The sequence below is a fragment of the Prunus avium genome, chromosome 8, assembly GCF_965620075.1.
Source record: "Prunus avium chromosome 8, drPruAviu1.hap1.1, whole genome shotgun sequence".
NCBI classification, from domain to species: Eukaryota; Viridiplantae; Streptophyta; class Magnoliopsida; order Rosales; family Rosaceae; genus Prunus; species Prunus avium.
In genome coordinates this window covers 39,098,303-39,112,117 of record NC_142291.1, presented here as the reverse complement: position 1 = coordinate 39,112,117, position 13,815 = coordinate 39,098,303, and the positions used below count along the sequence as shown (strand labels likewise).

The window sequence follows — 13,815 nt, the reverse complement described above, 5'->3', positions numbered from 1 at the left end:
ACAACGGTCATAACCAATTGTATGCAAACAACTATTATCTAAGACTCAAGCTCAAGTGAGTTATATCGTAATGAGTATCCATTTTGATCATACAAATTGTATATATCATTTAATCCATATACTTGCCAAAAACAATAGCCATAAAAACTAATTTTGCATTTAAGTTAATTATTAATGAGTTCTTTCACATAAAGCTAAAGGTTAGTTGTGTACGGGTAAATGTATCAATAACAACTTGACATGTATGTATAAGTTTAAGAATGATAATGTACGGCTATTTTCGAAAAAGATTTTATTGTATAAAAAAATTGAATTGATATCATAAATCTATAAAACAAAATAAATAATAGAATTATATATAAGAGGTGGTTTTGGCAATTGACATCACTAGGTAGGCAGAACAAAATCAATGGCAAGAGACGACCAAGAAAATGCCATGTGTAGTGGTGGTGGGGCAGCAACCCCATGACCAGCAAGGTTCGTTTGGGTGGGTAGGGTCCATTGAGATGGCTCTATTGTTGGCTTGTAGACGAGGAAGGAAAGTTGCGTGGTCCCAAAGGGAATGGAAGGGAAGGGAGTGCCCTAAAACTAAAGGCTAAAAGGGCTGAGGCCCCATCAGAAAAACTTATCTCTGCCCATTTCTTTGTTTCTCTCCTATCTCTCTCCGTCCTTATGCCACTTATCGGATGAGAAAGATAGAGAAATAGAGAATAATGAAACGGGAATATGAAAGTATTTATGCCCGATAGGACATGGAAGACATGGACAGATTATCTATGGAGTGATGCACAATGGCTTCTCAGCAGTTGCTACCACCATAAAAGACACTACTGCCAACGAAAGCCGGCAAGCAAGCCACTTGACATGCCATTCGGCTTGGCCTCAAGTGCTTTTCCTTTTTCCCTTCTCTTTTGTGCAAGAACCTTTCTTATTCGCACAAAAGTTTTGCTGTCTAATTTCTCTATTTTTGCATGTAAACAAAACAAGCAGCTTCTTTCATAAGCTTGACGTTTACCTGTCATCCATGTGATGTGAGTTTAGATCTTTATGGTTTAAGAGAGATACCAAACTAATAATGCACAATAAGAGAAAAGAAACACAAAAACAATACAATATATGATTGATGTTATAGTCACACAATGAGAAAGAGATTCAAATTCTTAAATGTGGTCACTGAGATTCTAATTTTCGATCATAATTAGAATATCATATGAGATAGACCTTAATGCTTCTGTTATATATTTCAATATTCTCGATATAAGGTCATTACTACGTACGTAATCGTATTACAATATCCATACAATAATTCATCTACTTGTGAATTAATTTGATCCAAAACATGTGTTTTAATGAATTACAATATAAATGTATGGTATTGATTAAAACACATTACATCTTTTAAACCCTTTGATAAGCAAATGTTTATTATTTGAGTATCTTATCACCAACCTGTTAAAAAATAAAAATATATATGCATTATCTTCTTCAACCTAGGTATGAAATCTTTTTAGCAAGAACATTTTTAGGTGCGTCACCTGCGCACTTTAACATATTTTTTTTATGAAGTTTCTTTATTAAAGAAGGGTTAAACAATTCCATTTGGTATAAATATCCACCTGTCACTTTCCTTAATGGTGCAAATGAATAAATTTACCTTTTTTTAGAGAAAAGCGATAGTGTTTATTGAGGAATAGAAGAGTAACTATTACAAAAATTGGATTAATGTCGGCGGCAGCGATAGTGTTTTATTAAGGAATAAAAATGTACACTTTTAATTTCTCCAATTAGGATATAAAGTAGTTGTTGCTAAAAGGATGACAAAGCCATCATCTTTAAGTGAAGTAAGAGTTAAATATATTAACTTTAAAGGACGATTTAACCTTGATCAGATTCTATATGGAGATGGGCATAATTGTAATAAAACGAAAATAACTCTGCGTGGCCAAGTTTGCAGGCAAGCCAAGGCTTAAGCTGACCTGAATAGTGGGGGAAAAGGGCCATGATTCGATTTTACCTTTTTAGCAAAAAAATCGAAGGTGCACATGAGAATTGGGCGGTCCACGTAAAAAGTAGAGTCCAAAAAAGGGCGCCATCTGGATGGAGACCATCCCATGACTCATGCTCATAAGACCCACACAAGAAGCACTTTGTGGAAAAGTCAATTTCAATTTCAAGTATCACGCAATTTATAATCTTCAAACTTCATGCCAATAGAAACTCTACATATATTGCTTATGCATGAACATCAGTTCAAGTCTATATCAATATTTAGCATATACTTATTAGAGCTAGATAAACCAATAGTTTTTTTTTTATGCTCTCGATATAATGCCAAAAATCTATAAAGCTAGGTCATATTTGTACTTACGTTTTCCACTATGCATGCCTACTTTTAGGGTTCCATTTGGGATGTGACATTTCAAGTATAAAAACTTTAGCTAATGTTCTATTATTATTGCTTTTAAGTTGGGGTGAAAATAGGATATTGTTTTCGTGCTTCCACTGGAAGTAAATACTTACTTCCTGCAAATCACGATTTGACACACACATGTGCAAAAATAATTAATAAAAATTACTGAAAGAAAAACTGATACATATATATCAAACTGTCATTGACATGAATATAGGAATTCCTAGTTACACGAGACTGAGGAAAGTATTTTCCTATAACCAAACCTAACATGGATCTTACCTATAACCGAACCTAACATGGATCTTACCCAAAATTCTTGAAACACGAAAGAAGATAAGAAGTTTCTTTATATTCATCCAAAGAAAGATACCACCCGTCTACTTTGAACGTGCTTGTGCTTGTGACAAGCATCACTTTTTGTTGAATTTGGATGGTGGAGGATGATGTACACAGCTCAGGCGTATATATATAAACCCTGGACCATCTAAACTTACGTACAAGTTGTTGTATATTAAAAATGGTCGAACAATGGCATGTGGATTCTTCACGGCCGTGAGCTTGGGAAGGATATAAAGAAGAAATTGGATTCTTTTTCATGATCTGTAAAATCTCTGTGATGGACGCAAACCCAATTAAGAAAGGTGCTCGAAGGAAAAAGCCACAATTAACTTCATTTTAGTAAATATTTCATAATCCATCTCCCCCTTCCCCTTCTTCTCTCTCCCAATCCCTCTCAAGGTATTTTAGCAATTATATACTTCTTAAGTAAGATTTTGTGGACAGAAATGCAAAGTCATAGCCTTGTAGGCTGCTTGGCTGTATGCATAACACACAAATTATTAATCTAATCTATGAGGAAAGAGATTCGAATTTGAGTGCGAGACAGTGAGCTTACTACCCTAACCCACATCTGCAACAAACAGTCAAGTTATAAAACTATATAATTTGAATTATTTATTTATTTATAAAGTTGATAAAAAATATGTCACCATCAATATATAAATATATGTGTGTTTTTTTAATGGTCTACAAAAAATTGAAGTTTGACTTTCTCTAAATCATACAATATGTGTGTGCGCGCATGTGGGGCTGCCTAAACATGCATGATTTGGGGGTTGGCATTATACATCATATTCATATTTTCATGTCTCCCTTCTATAATTTGTGTCACAAATTGAATTTTGAAACCATTTCTTGAAACAAATCATATTAAATGCAAGCAAAGAAAACAATATAATTGTGAAAGCATGCGTGCGTGAACATGCTCCATATGCAATTCAATATTTTTCTTTTTTCTTTTTCCTGAAAATGACATATTTCTCATTCGAATATGTTGTTAACAGCTTGTTATGCTGCTGCTGCTGCTTCCCTCACTCTCAATCTCAAACTCAGCATGCCTTCCACAGCCTCTTATTAATATTATATATCTTCAGGTAAACCAAGTAATAAAGCATTAATTTCTTATTAATATTAATTTATTAGTTGAATTAAAATAATAAAACAATATATAGTTGGTCGTTTTTATAAACAAATATATAAATTTAGTTTGCTCATTGAGACCCCCGAAGGTCGTTTTTTCTCATCAGAGATGTGTTTATAGTTTGAGGCATTATTATTAGTTCTCACATGCATGTTTGAGTTTGACTTGGCTCAGTTTGGTCACAACCATACCTGGTTGGATGACCAAGTTTTCATTAAATTTGAAGCAAACATAACGATGCCTTTTTCCTTTTTCCACCCGGCAATACTTGTTCACTTTCAAATTTGAACAAATCGTCCATCATTAACATTAAACAACATTATGTCAGTTCAAAAGTACAAAGTTGTTTAGCCACAAAACAAAAAAATCTTACCAAATTTTATTACAATTAGCATATATAGGTGGTCATCAGGGGCGGAGCTAGAATTGTAAAGTTGGGGATCTGAAGTAGAAAATACAAGTATATACAACACCCAAGTTTCAATAATTACATGTTTAGAGCTAAATATTTCTAATTAAGTCATATCTAATTTGTTTTAGATGAAATTTTAACTTAAATTATAAGTTGTTAATTATTATAAATTCTATATGTTATATATAAGATAATAGAGGATATATACAAATCTAGGGGGTCCAGAGCCACGAGTGAATCCAAAACTAGTGGCCACCTAGAAAAGCTCCAGGATACATCCATGGGTGCAGGTCAGTTTTACCACACTAGCTAGCTAGCATAAACCTACACTATCGCAGTCGAAATGGTTTATTGTGCGAGTGATTAAAAGTGTTTTATTCCTACATACGAAGTCTCGTGTTCAATTTTCATCTTTTAATATTGCTTGTATACAAAATTATAAAAAATGAATCATAAGTAAATGAAGTGACATCATAGTGTGAGAGTTTCATAGAGAAATATGGCATATACTAATATGCGCATGCTGAGCCCCAGAAAACGAGAACTTTTCCAAGGCAGCTAGCTAGCTAATGCAGAAGAGTCAACGAAATGGTTCAACTTCAAACTTTGGCAGCAAAAATGAGAAGATTATGAATAGAAAATTAGAGAAATAAAGAAATTCGTCAATTCATTAATTAATGGGTGATTAGAATTTTGTAGTTGTTGGTGGAGTGGAGGAGATGTCGTCCAGGAATAATCAAAGTGCAGACTGCAGAGGAAGTTGAAGAAGAAAACATGGTCATGGACTCATGGTGTAATGGCCCCTCACGGAAGGACTTCAATTCAAATCAACTAACCATAAAGTTGGGTGGGCCCCACTGGCCCCGCCCTGTGGACCATAGACGATTATGGCAACTTCATGCAGTAAAAAACAAGATAGGGTCCAGTATTTTATTATGATGTGAGTTGTAACAAAGAAAGTGGGCCAAATAGAAAATATCTGATCATGTGTCATAAATTTAAAATCATTGTTAAGGCCCATGAGAGCCCGATCGTAGGGCTTGCCTTATGATTGTCCCAACATACCCAGCCCATGTTGGCATTTACCAGTTCTTATTTTTCATTTCAATCTTTTTATACAAACGATATTGGATGAGGAGGGGATCCGAACACAACACAAGACCTCTGATGCACGGATAATTGCTCTTAACCACTTGAGCTACAAACTCTCCTTTGCAGCGTTTACTAGTTTTACCAAGCAAAGCTTTATGGTCACGTTCAACCAAGCAAATGGAAAATTTGTGATATTTATTCAGAATTAATCTATCTAATTGGCTAATTATGTCAGTTCATAGTTTGCTTCGTTAGGCGATGCTTTATCAATCCCCGGCATTTTGGCAATGTTAATTCATATTTAACCAGATTTACAGAGCAAAGAGAGAAGAAAACAATGCTTAAACAGAGTAAGCTTATTAGACACTAATAGCATGCACACACAACACAAATTACAATTTGGAAGGTAAAAGATTTACTCCCAGCAATCACCAACACCACCATTATTTACTTAGCACAACCCATAAACCAAAAGTTGAAATAAATAATCTCCCTCTTACTCTCTCTTAAAAGAAGCACTCTTTCCAGCACCAAGATTTGACGGTGTAGATTTGAACTTGTTCTTTGCCCGATGAATATAATCAGAGAAATGGTCTTTTACACTTTCTTTTTTCTTTGCATCATCATCATCATCTGATATCTTGTTCGACGACATGGTTCTGATCTTAATCTTTGCCTGGTTGATATATTCAGAAAATGTGTCATTAATATCCAGCCCTCCTGGTTTCTTACCTTCATTCTTAACTCGTGGTGCCTCTGCCTCATGAACTTTCACAGCAGCATTATGATTGTGCAGTGCTTCCCCAACAGCTCCTTTTAATGGAGACTCAGAGTGCTTAGGCTTCTGCTTCTCCTGCTCCTCAGCTTTTGAATAAGTAGCCTTGTGTGGCTGAACCTCAGAGTGCTTGGGCTTCTGTTTCTCCTCCTCAGTTTTTGGATAAGTAGCTTTCTGTGGCTGAGTCAACAGCTCTGCCTTGTGCTTGGGGCTTCCTTGGTCATGATGTCCTTGGCAAACCTTTGCCAATTTGGTGATCCTTTGAGCATGCACAGTTAGAGCAGCAGCAGCAGCAGGAGGCAGGACTGTTTTCTCAGAAGTGATTGGAATTTGAACCACGTTCGGAGTTTCAGCTGACTTCTTGGGTTGTGGAGGACTGATTTGAACATCAACAATCTTCAAAGCATTAACATGACTATTGGCTGGCAGATTTAGAGGATCTGATCTTGCAGGGGAGACAGACGTGATTCGGCGAATCTTTCGAAAAGCAGGAGTTACTGTGATGACGCTAAAGATTTTCTCACAAACCCCGGTTGAGTCTGAGGCAGCAGAACCATTGCCATTGTTTTCCATCAAGTATATGTATATGTATATGTGATGAAGTTGTGAGAAACCAGAGTGGCTTGCTAACTACAAGAGAAGGGTATTTATAGGCACTCTAAATTAATGCCAAATGTGGCCAAAACATATAAGTTAAAACAAAGCAAGTTGTGGTTTGCAGAAACGAAGGGGGTTTGTTGGGTAAGAATCCCTCATAGCTACTCACTTGTCGCAGAAAAGAAAAGTAGTTTGTCTAATTTCAGGGACATTATGTTTGGGATCATATTCTCATAGACTTTATGTGACTCTATTTTCTACGGATATTATCAGATTCTCAAAAGTACCACTAAGAAAGCTGGTTTCCAGAAGTGCTTTTTTTTACAACAGAGTTTTCGAGTAGGAAATAAGACACCCTGCAGGGAAGATTGAGTACTTGTGGATGGATGAGCATCTGTATATATATTATGTGGGAATAATGGAATATCTTCGAGTGTGGAAAACTTAACCCCCTTGTAATTACAAGAATCTCTTATGGTTGTGATCCCACCAATTACACTAAAAAAAAAAAAAAAGCTTGAAAGAATCATGCTTTCGCTGACTCGTGAGTCATGAGTGGTGACAAACCAGTTCACATTAGAAACTTAGACTAGCTTTTGACTAATTGAATGAGTTCTCTCTTTTTTTAAAGAAAGAACCTCATGTGAACGAGGAAAACTACCATAAAAAAAAAATCGCAATTCCTACATTGTAATGCAAAACCTTCAAATTTGTTATATGCTTTATGCATTTCAGCACCTCTTTTTTTGTTGTTGCCAACGTTAGGAATGGATGGGGAGGGGGGAAACTCCCACACATAGGTACCGTAGGGGTTTGAACTCAAGACCACTTGGGAGCACTTCAAAGGTGTGACAAACCAGTTCACATTAGAAACTTAGACTAGCTTTTGACTAATTGAATAAGTTCTCTCTTTTTTAAAGAAAGAACCTCATGTGAACGAGGAAAACTACCATAAAAAAAAATTCACAATTCCTACATTGTAATGCAAAACCTTCAAATTTGTTATATGCTTTATGCATTTCAGCACCTCTTTTTTTGTTGTTGCCAAAATTAGGAATGGATGGGGAGGGAGAAAACTCCCACACATAGGTACCGTAGGGGTTTGAACCCAAGACCACTTGGGAGCACTTCAAAGGTGTGACAAACCAGTTCACATTAGAAACTTAGACTAGCTTTTGACTAATTGAATAAGTTCTCTCTTTTTTAAAGAAAGAACCTCATGTGAATGAGGAAAACTACCATATAAAAAAATTCGCAATTTCTACATTGTAATGCAAAACCTTCAAATTTGTTATATGCTTTATGCATTTCAGCACCTCTTTTTTTGTTGTTGCCAAAGTTAGGAATGGATGGGGAGGGGGAAAACTCCCACACATAGGTACCGTAGGGGTTTGAACCCAAGACCACTTGGGAGCACTTCAAAGGTGTGAGCCAATCCAACTAACACCCCATTGGTGCATTTCAGCACTTAATTGGAAAAGTACTTTATTGAGAAGAAGAAATCACAAAGTTTTGTAGCTTTGTTGATGTAAACGAACATTCTCTTCACATTTCACGTGTTTTATGGGGAAATTTTGAATGGGAAGCTAGGGTTATATTCCTTCCCTTTGTTTTCCATTCAGATGTAAGAATCAAATTATACAAAGTTAAGAAGATTATTTCCTTTTCTTCTTCTTTCCCCATAGGTTAACTTTGCTTTAAGATCTCTTCTCATTTGTCGTAAAGTGTATCTTTATGCTCGAATTGGTGGGAAAGTGATGCCTTAGTGAAGACTAACATTTCAACCCACAACGAAAATCATTCTTCCACCAAAAATAAAAGCATTATCAGCCAACAAATGAAAAAGGCCGAGTTAAACCAAACAAGAAAAGAGGCCATAATTTCTATAGATCTCATCAATATACAAGGATACAAGGATGTTCGCCCGTTAATCATTTACAAATTTTCAACAGCAACGTGAGAAAGCACCATTTCAGGAATATTTCCGGATAAAGAAGCATATAACATTGCGAGTTTACTCATAAGCAAAAGTTCTGCCACCGGGGGGGGGGGGGGGGGGGGGGGGTTGGGGGGCACTGGCACAGTTCCACCGCATAACAAGGTCTTTGTTAAACTCCCAGTACGAGGAACAACTCAGGCATTCAACCGTCAAGATTTCTTCACAGCTAAAAAACAATTGAAGCAGAATCCTAATGGCGGAAAGTCTTCACCGCCTGATCAATTCTTCGTCGGCAGAGAGGACAACTGGTCAGGTGCAAGGAGCATGTTGTACAACAGCACATATGACCACACCTGATGATAAAAATAAATGAATAAGCCATGTGCTAAATTTAAGAAGTAATAAATTAGACTGCCTATTGTATCAAATACTGAAAAGGCAGTTCTTACGGCACAAAAACCGCATTATACTCATGCTCAAGGCATATCACACATAAATCTGGCATCAGCCTCTTGCTTCCATCTGACACAGTATCATCTTTTTCGTTCGAACCTGGGAGAAAAAAGTTCAGCCTTTCAGTAAATTTTCGGGCATATATTGCATACAACATTGTAATGAGGACACTCATCAATATACCTTCATTATCTTCCCCAGATCTCTTAGCAGCTGCAGCAAGAACCCTGCACGGACAGGAATTTCATTATCTATTTGTCTCAGACAGAGAGAAGAAACAATGGAAGAAACAGAGTTGAATAAATTGGGCTTCTACCCAAAACAATTAACCTCTTTGGAACAGGCGGCCTATTTTTATGAGAGCCAAAATCAATACATGCTGTTTTCCTTTACAATACTACATATGCAGCGACTTCCACAAGCAATCAATTTCCAAATAAACAGACAAACTTAGGCGAAAATTACCTTCTCTGCAATTCCCAACGGCGCCTTCTTTCCAAGATGTATTGGACAGAATGCTTAGCAACCAAATAAACACCAAACACAGTCAAACCCAAAGATGCGTATTTGTACCACCTGGTAAAAAGATCTATATTAATTAGACTTAAGAAAAAGCACACCATTAAGAGGCACATGAGTGACATATCAATACACATTCAGGCTTTCATATAAACAACCTTGCCCATTTCCCAAGGTTTGCAATAAGCTGATCAATGGTTTTGGGAGAGACATAAAATGGCCCTTTGTGAGGTCGTTGAATCCGGATGGTACCAATGTCATCTTTGACAGCCTGATATAAATTTGAAACAATGAGTATACAAATGAGTACACCAACATCATAACATTTCAATGCACACAATCAAAGAACTGGCTGCAAATACAAGGGCGATTTGTTTATTAAACAACAGGTTAAAGCTGTTTTACACGAGTGCAAGTTCTTATAAGACACAAGGCTCAGTCTAGGAAAACATCAAGGTGTTTGGATTACATACATGCATATCATCCAACTTAAGTACATTTTGGTACCATACTAAACTAAAAACACTTGTAGAAGCAGTAAATCTATAATGTAAACTGAAGTCTATCATCTGAATATCAATTGTAATTTGTTGGCTTTAAGCTATTTCTATATGAAAGGATACAGTATCATATTAAACTACAACATACCTCACCAACAACACTCAAAGACGTGCCTGTTGGAAGTACTCTCTCAATTCGTTTGACACCAAGCATCTGAGACAAAATAACTATCATATTATTTGAACCCACTTAGTTTTGCCAGATATAATTACTAAACAAGACAAACCTTGAGGCCCTGAAGATAATCTAATGTCCCACGTACGAGGGACCGCCCTGACTCTTCAAATACCTCACTTGCGACTGGCAATACAAAGCCTGTGGCGCCTCGAGCTCCCACCACATGCACACGACCGGTTCCATCATCCTGATAAAAAGAACAAGGAACCAAGATCATATCCTAATACTCAACTTTCAACTCCAAGTGAACTGTTACTCAATCAAACATAAGAATGGACATGTGGAAGTCTCAGAAGACCACACCACGAATATGCCATTGTTGCATACTCTCATGTGAAAGAGAGCGAGAGCACAAATACTCACCAAGTACCAGGGGACTTCTTTACTCATTGAAAGCATCAAAGCAGAATCCTGTATCCATGAACCAGCATCATTGTGTTTCAAAAAATGTTGTTCTGCCTGAAGAAGATCAACAAGATAGTTAATTACCAATTACGAAAGAAAACAAAAACATGACTGATGAAAGCATATATTGTTTAGAGTTATGATTTGTGTACCGTTTCCTCCACAACTACACCTCGTAAACCAGTGAACTCACAGGTGATGGGGGTTTCAGAGCTAACTCTCCCCGAAATTGCAACCACCAATGGTAATATGCACTCGGAATCCAACAATTTAGCTGAAAAGTGAGAGAAGACAAAAATTCTTACTTAGGAAACAAAGCCAAGCAGACTAACGGCATCGATCACTAGCAGATATTCGACATGAAAATGCATTGAAAAGGCAATGGCTTTCAAAAAAAGCGCCAAAAAAGAAAAGAAAAAACAAAAACCGGTCTTTCAATTTCAGAAAAAGGGGCATACCCAATTCCTTCAACTGATTAATCCGAGTGGCCGATTTAAGAATATCTGCATCCCTGTGAAATCACAAAACACCAAAGAAGTTACCCTCACCAAATATAATCTCTTCAAGAACTTACAAATACAAAAGACAAGGTGCTTCATAACTTCAAAGCGTGTAATTAATGGTTACTAAGCTCTTATTAAAACAAAGGTGATCCAATTTTTAAAATGGAGCATACACTGACCTGCCACTGCTCCTGCCAAGAAGGTAAAGAGCAGCTGCACTCAAACAACAACTTAATCCACCCCAAGGCAGCATCTTTTACAACCCTCAACAAGTAAAACTCTAATTCCAAACCATCGAGCTATTTCTCTCCGTCATAGTTATGTAATACTGGTGGGATCAAAGTTTACAATAAACGGATTCATAAAGAAAGAAAATGATACACGAAAAATTGACGCTTTATGAAAAAGCTGAAGAAGAAAAATCGAGAAGGACGTCGGAATTAGGGGTTTCGGGATTGAGAGGGGAAAACGAAAAGTGAATTTCTAGGGAAATAAGAACCCGCGAAGAAAGGGTTCTCGAATCTTTCTGTTTGTTTCCCGGGCAACTTAAAAAGGAAAAGTTGGGAAGGGAAATTAGGGACAGGGAATTAGATACGAGAAGTGTTGGCAAGGGCGAAGGGAAGTGAAGGGACAAGAGAGAGAGAGAGAGAGCTTGCGGTTTGGGCGTTTGCTAAGATCCTACCCTTGACTCACGTGGATTGGGGTTGGGGATAGATAGGAATGGTGTGCAAAAATGGTTTTTTATTTTTTTTATTTTAAAGACAGAAAAAAAAAAAAAAAAAATTTTAATTTTGACGTCTTTTCCATTGCAATCGAATGAGCTATTTCCCATTTTAAAAAAAAAAAGGGATAGAGTATAGCCGGGCGGCTATACTATTTATTAAACATGGCAACGTATAGCCGGCCGGCTATACTATTTATTTCAAAAAAAGGAGACAGTATAGCCGAGCGGCTATACTATTTACTAAAAAATTAAAAAAGGGTCAGAGTATAGCCGACCGGCTGTACTATTTTTTTAAAAACCGTATAGCCGCGCGGTTATACTATATATTAAAAAAGATTTAAAGGGACAGAGTATAGCCGGACGGCTATACGCTTTTTTTTTAAAGGACAACAGTAAAGCGGACCTGGTGTCTTGTCTCAAACTCAGACAGGCCATAATATATAATATCAGTTTACAAATCTCAATAGTGAATCCAGAAAAGCACCGTGTAGTGAAGTTGCCGCTACAAGGAACACTAAGGCCTTCAGGTTCTTAAAAAAAAGAAAGATGATCCAATCATCGAGAATTCTTCATCTACTAGAGCAGAGAACCTCAAATTTGAAGCAGAATCTAAAGGGCGGAAAGTCCTCACCACCTGCACAATTCGTTGCCGGCAAAGGAGTATAGCCGCTCGGCTATAATATTTACGAAAAAACGGACGAGGACCTGCCCAGCGATTAGGCGCTCGCGTCTCAAAGTGAGTACAGCCGAGTGGCGATACTATTTTTGGAAACATTAATACACCCAAGTATAGCCGCGCGGCTATACCATTTTTTTCTCAACAACGGAGACAGTACAGCCTATTATTTAAAAAAAATAAAAAAGGGACAAAGAATAGCCGCCCGGCGATATTAATTATTAAATAAAAATAAATGTATTATATAGGAATTTCCCCTAAATGCAACCATCAATCTATTGTCAGATTTCAACAATGGCTCTGAACAGTAAAACGAGATTTAAAAAATATATATATCAAATAGGAATTTCAAGAACAATTAAGAGTTTCTACTGGAAAAAAGAAACAGTGCAAACCCAAATCCTTAAACTCCGTAAACAGTGCATACTGAGCTCTGCTGAACAAAAAGCTTGAATCTTTTGAAAGGAGACGGAGCATAAACTGACCTGTCACAGAAGCACCTCCCAACAAACAAAATAGTATACCTTCAAACATCTTCTTCTACTCTCTCTCTCTTTGTGAAAGAAATCAAATTTGTCCTTTTACATAAAGCATCTTCTTTTATGGAGGAGTTTTAGTAAATAAGAAAAACCCAGGAAAGAAATCAAGTTGAAAAAGGTTACAAATTTGTACGTTGTAACGAACTTGATGACCAAGAATCTATTTGTGTCAGTTGATAGTTTCACAAAATAGAGGCAAAAATGATAATGGTCGGTGCTAATTTTGTTTTTTTTAGTACAAGTGATAGTTTAAACTAGAGGGGAGAGGAACCCGGATTTCTCTCATACACACACACAAATGATGTCATGGGGTTCCAACATGAGACCTTTTGTATGTAAGTTAATGCCCTTTTACATTGAGCTAAACCCCATTAGCAGTTGGTGCCACTTCTGTTTTAAGTAATAGCTAAACTTCGGTATCTTGTTTTAATTGGTAAATGGTCATACATGAATTACGCAGAATATAATACCATAATAATATTCATAATTTTACACAAATTTTCCATCAAGTGACCATTTCCAATAATGAGAAGACCCATTAAGCTATAGA

At 36.7% G+C, this 13,815-nt stretch overlaps 2 protein-coding genes across 2 annotated transcripts; both read right to left on the bottom strand.

Annotated features, from left to right (window-relative positions):
- Positions 1–5,724: 5,724 nt before the first annotated feature.
- On the bottom strand, positions 5,725–6,855 carry LOC110748293 (uncharacterized). The gene has a single exon (XM_021948289.2). The coding sequence runs from the start codon at positions 6,743–6,745 to the stop codon at positions 5,894–5,896; it is 852 nt and encodes a 283-aa protein (XP_021803981.1). The 5' UTR covers positions 6,746–6,855; the 3' UTR covers positions 5,725–5,893.
- A 1,766-nt stretch (positions 6,856–8,621) lies between these two features.
- On the bottom strand, positions 8,622–12,024 carry LOC110747298 (E3 ubiquitin-protein ligase SP1). The gene is made up of 11 exons (XM_021947494.2): positions 11,506–12,024; positions 11,282–11,334; positions 10,976–11,097; positions 10,782–10,877; positions 10,468–10,605; positions 10,329–10,394; positions 9,839–9,951; positions 9,627–9,737; positions 9,345–9,388; positions 9,158–9,260; positions 8,622–9,061 (listed from the first exon to the last, which is right to left on the bottom strand). Exons 1-11 carry the CDS (start codon positions 11,577–11,579, stop codon positions 8,959–8,961), a joined length of 1,023 nt encoding a protein of 340 aa, XP_021803186.2. The 5' UTR covers positions 11,580–12,024; the 3' UTR covers positions 8,622–8,958.
- Positions 12,025–13,815: the final 1,791 nt, after the last annotated feature.

What these genes read in the sequence shown, in the direction of transcription:
- LOC110748293 (XM_021948289.2), bottom strand. Translation starts at nt 6,745, where the DNA reads ATGGAAAACAATGGCAATGGTTCTGCTGCCTCAGACTCAACCGGGGTT.
- LOC110747298 (XM_021947494.2), bottom strand. Translation starts at nt 11,579, where the DNA reads ATGCTGCCTTGGGGTGGATTAAGTTGTTGTTTGAGTGCAGCTGCTCTT. An exon ending in AACCTTGGGAAATGGGCAAG is followed by an intron (nt 9,738 to 9,838) that starts GTTGTTTATATG and finishes TCTTTTTACCAG; the next exon opens with GTGGTACAAATACGCATCTT. An exon ending in CGTTGGGAATTGCAGAGAAG is followed by an intron (nt 9,389 to 9,626) that starts GTAATTTTCGCC and finishes CTGTCCGTGCAG; the next exon opens with GGTTCTTGCTGCAGCTGCTA.